This window comes from Hipposideros armiger, unplaced genomic scaffold, assembly GCF_001890085.2.
Source record: "Hipposideros armiger isolate ML-2016 unplaced genomic scaffold, ASM189008v1 scaffold_557, whole genome shotgun sequence".
NCBI classification, from domain to species: domain Eukaryota; kingdom Metazoa; phylum Chordata; class Mammalia; order Chiroptera; family Hipposideridae; genus Hipposideros; species Hipposideros armiger.
In genome coordinates, this window is record NW_017731907.1 from 660,894 (window position 1) to 666,893 (window position 6,000).

General features: G+C 43.9%; 1 protein-coding gene across 12 annotated transcripts in view; it reads left to right on the forward strand.

Annotated features, from left to right (window-relative positions):
• Positions 1–6,000, forward strand: part of FGGY (FGGY carbohydrate kinase domain containing) — a 415,184-nt gene that overhangs the window by 20,976 nt on the left and 388,208 nt on the right. For 6 of the 12 annotated variants that reach the window (XM_019623675.1, XM_019623668.1, XM_019623676.1 and 3 more), the window contains exon 2: positions 1,256–1,470. The exons of 1 other annotated variant lie outside the window; for it this stretch is intronic. In XM_019623675.1, coding sequence (XP_019479220.1) covers positions 1,304–1,470 — 167 coding nt within the window. In that variant the 5' untranslated portion in view covers positions 1,256–1,303. Of the gene's footprint in view, positions 1–791; positions 870–1,255; positions 1,471–6,000 lie in introns of those variants that run through there. 5 more of the 12 variants (XM_019623665.1, XM_019623670.1, XM_019623664.1 and 2 more) reach the window with 5 other exon arrangements.

Below are 6,000 nucleotides of genomic sequence, written 5' to 3' on the forward strand. Positions count from 1 at the left end.
TAGATTTCAGGCGTACAATTCTGTAATACGTCATCTATATATCACATTGTGTGCTCACCACCCAGAGTCAGTTCTCCTTCCATCACCATATAGTTGATCCCCTTTACCCTCATATGCCACCCACCTCTGGTTACCCTCTGGTAACCACTAAACTGTTGCCTGTGTCTATGAGTTTTTGTTTCTTCAATTGTTTTTCTTGTTCTTTTGTTGTTTTCAGTTTTATATACCACATATCAGTGAAATCATATAATTCTCTACTTTTCCTGTCTGTCTTATTTTGCTTAACATTATAATCTCCAGATTCATCTATGTTATCACAAATGGCACTGTTTCATCTTTTCTTATGTCAGAATAATATCCCATTGTGTATATATACCACAACTTCTTTTATCCAGTCATCTAGCAAAGGGCACTTTGAATAAATGCTTGGATAGATGAGGTTCCTTTTCAGTACCATGGCCACTGTCCTTGTTTTGACAAATTCAATGAGAATAAATGCATTTCGAGGCCTTTTGAGCAGTTTGAGCCTTGCCTCTGCTCGGGGCCCGCTCCAAATTCTTGGGAGAGTACTTTTTCTCCTAATAATGACTCCCTGGCTTTGGGTCCCCTTGGGCCTTTTGAGCTTCCTTTGCTCAGCCCTCTCCAAACTCTTTGGCGTGTACTTTCTTTTCTAATAATGGCCCTTGAGCCATTCTCCACTGCTTGGGCTGCCTCTGCTTCTTTGAAATGTATTTTTACTTCTAATAAACTCCTTTTATGCAACTTGACCTCTCTGGTTGGTGTCTCCATACTTCGGTTCCACGAGACCATGACCCTAGCACAACAAATATCCTATATCATTTGGGGGCTCGCCCAGGATCGAAGGAGAGGTAAAAAAATAAATAAATAAATAAATAAAATGAATGCATATCAATTACTTCTAGAATCTCAGTTCTCCTCCAACCCTTTATTTACCCATGTAGCACTTTGTACCCTATATTATGACTTTCCTTAAGGTTCGTAAATACTTAACATCTGACTCCCTTCCAGGAATGGAAATTCCACGTCTGAGGCCATGTCTGTCTGGTTCACCCAACACCTAGCTCAGTGCCTGTTAGCATATTGTTAGCACTCAACCTTTTTGTTGGGTGAATAAATAATAGAAGATGACCAGTCAGTTAGCTGCACCTCTTTTACTCCCACTTTCAAGATGTCTTGTGCCTGACTTTGCAGACCCACCTGGTCTTCATGTGGCTTTTACCCTTGATCGCTGCAGGTGGAGGGAACACAATGCCTGGTGGAGATCAGGAACCAGGGCGCTACTATGTGGGCGTGGACGTTGGAACAGGCAGTGTCCGTGCAGCGCTGGTGGACCAGAGGGGCATCCTTTTGGCTTTTGCAGACCAGCCAATTCACAAGTGGGAGCCTGAGTTCAACCACCATGAGCAGTCCTCCGAGGACATCTGGGCCGCGTGCTGTGTTGTCACAAAGGTACAGCCACAACTGCGGCACACTCCTGCCTTGCATATTCTTCCCTGCCCCCACCTGCTGAGTGTGTGTTGTGTGTCTACCTGGTGCCAGGGACAACACCGGGGTGACTTTAGACACAGGCCTTGCCCTGCCGGAACTCATCGTGTAGTGCTGACAGAGACCAATAGACGGCCAAAATACGATGTGAAAGGTGATGGGAGCCCAGTGGCTGTGGCTGGGGCTGAGGAAAAGGTTAACCCTGAGGGGCTGGGGTAGACTAGACAGAGGATGTAACAGCAGACAGGATTCTGTCAGGCGTGACCGAATGTGGAAGTCACTGGTAACCATAGCTAACATCTGTGTCTTCATGTGTTCCCAGCATGGGGTACAATGTGTTAGCATGCATCGTGTAGTTGAATCCTCACCGCCACCCTGTAAAGGTGGTACTATTCCTACCCCTGTTTTATTGAGGAGGAAACAGAGGCACAGAAAGGTCAGGGAGCTTACTGAGTTAGTAAGTAGCGGAGACAGGACTGGAGCCTAAGCAGTCTGACTCCAGTGCTGCATCCTTGGTCCCTGGACTGTGCTGCCTTCCATGTGGACAAGTGAGGGGAACCTCGTTTTGTTCAGTGGGAACAGCAGGTGCAAAGGCACCGTGGCATGAGAACATGGTGTGTTTTGAGAAAGCCAGGAAGCTGGGCCTGACTAGAGCATCTCTGAATTGCGCCAGGCACATGTTGCTCTTGAGTGCCATTGGATTGGAGTCAGCTTGCTGGCTTGGATAAGGGAGTGACACTGGCCAAGACGTGTTCGTTTGTAGTTTCACTTGACTGTTTGCTTTTATATCCTGGTGATCAGAAATGACAAACATTCTTTTCTCCTTTTTTTTTTCCAGAGGGAAAAATGGAGTGCTGGGTTGTGTCTTCTCCTTCTCCTAGTTTAGTTCCTTAAATATTCATGAAGGGCTTGGTAATTTGCAGATGGACAATTCACCATTCTGTCCCTATTGATCAATCTGTTTAAACTTTAATGAGCTCTGGGCTGCCGTTAGTGCCCCTAGAGAAGGAGGTAGAGAGAGGAGATGGGGGTGGGCGGCTCTGGGGCGTCGTATAGGAATAAAAGAGGGAGCACATCTTCTCTTCTGCCTGTTTAATTCTCCGCCTTCCTCCCAGCCCCACCTTGGTGAGAATCTTCCACTCATTGCCCTTGGGTCTCCTTTGTTCTCCTAACATATAGCCTTTCTTGCCATTAAGGAAATTGTCAAGAAGAAAATATAATCCCCTGATGAAAAGCTACTTTAAAAGAGGTCTGCTCTAAGTACAGCTTGGTTTAATGGTAGATTTTTAATCATCTCCCAGTGGCAGCCAACATGTCATCTGCCTGAGTCCCTCAGCCACATGACTGCTGTGGGCATTTGTCCTTAGAGAGGCTATGTCCCTATACAAGCCTGGAGAAAGCTATTGGGTCTTAGGCTGTTCCCCACACATGGCGTTTGGCTGTGTGTCTATGGGCCTGAAGCCATAAGGTGAGCAAGACACAGCTACTCGCAGCTCATTGCTTGTTTGGGATTTAAGGAGGGAGGCATTTTTATATTAGAGAGGTAACAACAATTGAATAGTGGTTCTAGAGCTAGGCTGCCTGGGTCCACATTCCAATCCCAACATTTATTAGCTTGTCATCTTGGACAACTTACTTAAGGTTTCTTAGGAGCTTCCTAATCTGTAAAATGGGAATGATAATTGTACCTATCTCCATAGGGTTGTTGTGAGGATGAAACGAGTTTGTGCTTAAAAAACATCATAGCAGTGCCTGGAAATGAGTAAGCACTGTTTTTCCTTAGTGGTGGTGATGATAATGACGATGACAGAAATGAGGAGAGTGAATTTCTAAGATAAAATATATTTAAAAGTCAAAGTCAATTAAGGAGGTACCACATGGGAATATTCACTCACTCCCTTTCTAGTTAGGGTTCTTTCTATGTAAGATTTTGAGAAGCCCTGGGCTAGGACAAAGGATGACATAGAATACATCCTGACCTGCCTTTGCTTTGTTAAGGACTTCAGCAAGTTAAGAGCTTGAGAACAATTGTACTTCCTTTTCCCTAAGTTGTTCACATTGCCCTTAGTTAAGTTGATAACAGCAATAGCAACAGCAGCAGCAGCAGCAATAATAATAATAAAAATAATAATAATATGATGATGATGATGATGATTATGATGATAATGATAATGGCAGCCAACGTTTCTTGGGCACTAATAACATTCCAGGTACTATAGTGAGCACTTTATACCCATCACTTCATTTTATCCGCACAACAACCTCTTGGTGTAGTTTTTATTATTCTCTCTGGTTTGGAGCTTTGAGGAGGTTAAGTAACCAGTGCAAGGTCACATGACTAATACGGGAAAGGAAGCTGCTCTCCCCACCCCCACACTCTGCCTTTTGGCCCTCTCTCCAGCCTCATCTCACTCCATATGCCCTCTGCTTAGAAATCATAGTAAGCTACCTGAAGTTTTTTGAATTTGCCAGTATGAGGGGCAACCTTGAGCTTACCCTGATTGTTGTACTAACTAGACTGAATTACAAGTGCCTTTACCTGGCTGGCTGCTTGTGTGGAAAAGGTGTGCCCCCTGAGCAAGGCTCACATCTTGTTTATCTGTATTTTCCTAGAGTTCCTCGCCTGTCATGTGCCCAATTCATGTTCATTGAATTTATGAATGAATGAAACGTCTCTTGTTTTCATTATCTGGAATGTTCCTCTTTTACCTTCTTTACCTGTCCAACTGCTGGGCATCTGATAAGTACACTTAAATATGACTTCCTCCTGGGGCTTCTTCCTTGGTGACCACTGACAATCCCTGCCCTCTCTTGCCAACCTCAGAGGAAAGACAGGGCGATGAGCCCCTCTCTGCTGCCCCAGAGCCCATCATCTTCACATGTATCATTACCTGGCCCTTATCAGATTGCATTTTAATTGGTGTCTTAGTTTGGTTCCTTTTAAACATGAGCTAAGTTCTTGGAGAGAATCATCCTTGTATCCCCAGCATCTAACACATTGCCTGGCTCAGATTTGGTGCTCAATAAATGGTTGTTGAATTAATGTTACTTAGAGCTAAAAACAAACAAATAAAAAACGTTCTGGCATTCCTCATCTTGCTTAAGGGTCACAATAACTGTGAGATAGACTGCCATTCTTTCTATTTGATACATGAGGATACTGAGGCTCTGAAACTAACAAGTACTAGAGACAGGACTAGACCCTTAGTGAGATAGCTCCAAATCTTCTTTGTTCTACTCCCCACTGCCCCTGAAATTGGCAGGTTTATATTGGGCCAGTACTCAAACATCTGAAAAGTTCTGTGGAAACACACAAGTCCTAAAGGTATACCCCATTTCTGATTTTAAAGGCTTATATTTGTTTTTGTGGTCACAAATTTTAATCACTCCCAAGAAGGTGAGAACATTGCAAGTTCATGAATGATCAGTACCAGCTTCCATTAGGAAGAAAAAGATAAGCTGGAGGTATTATTCAGCTAACAAGCATTTGTCGAAGGTCATTTAGTGTGCAAACATTTATTGAGCACCTACTATATGCTGTGCTTTTTGCTAAGTAATGGAGTGTATATAGGGGAGGCATACAATGAGTTCTCCACCTCTTAGGATGAAATAGTTCAGTTGCATGGAAAAAAACAACTCCCATGAAGTCAACGACATACAGTTTGGTTTTAGGTTGCACTGGCTCTGTGAGTTGAAGGGAGAGAGTAGGAGAAGGAGTAGCTCATGTGGGATTGGGAAACAATGCTAACCTCTTACATTCAGAGGAGAACCTGTATGGTTTACAAAACACGGTTACGGTATATCCTTTTTTTCGGGGGGGGGGGGGCCAGTTGCCATCTGGCCACCCGTTGGCAGCTCGTGGTCTCTAAGCTCAAGGTGCTGTGTTCAGTCTTAGTTGTGGGTGGGCATACCCACCATCCCATGAGGGAGTTGAACCAGAAGCCTTGTTGTTAAGAGTACATGCTCTATCCATTGAGCCATCCTGGCGTCAGCTCAGCTCAAGGTGCCAAGTTCAGTCTTAGTTGTGGGTGGACATAGCCACCATCCAACAGGCAGTCTTGTTGTTAGAAGCACATGCTCTCTCCAGCTGAGCCATCCTGCCACCTGTTGGCAACTCAGTGGCAGCTCAGCTCGGACTCAGCATCACTGGCCCATGTGGGAATCGAACTGGCGGCCCTGTTGCTCAGAGCTCACGCTTTTAACCAACTGAGCCACTTGGCCGGCCCACTATCCATTTTTTAAAAATGTTAAGCCATTTATTTATTTCCTTAAAATTTATTTTTTAATTACAGTTGACATACAATATTATGTTAGTTTCATGTGTACAGCATAGTGATTAGACATTTATATACGTTTACAAAGTGATCACCCCGATAAATCTAGTACCCATTTTATACCAGTCATAGTTATTACAATATTATTGACTATATTCCCTATGCTGTACTTATATCCCTGTGACTATTTTTATAACTGGCAATTTGTACTTCTTTTTTT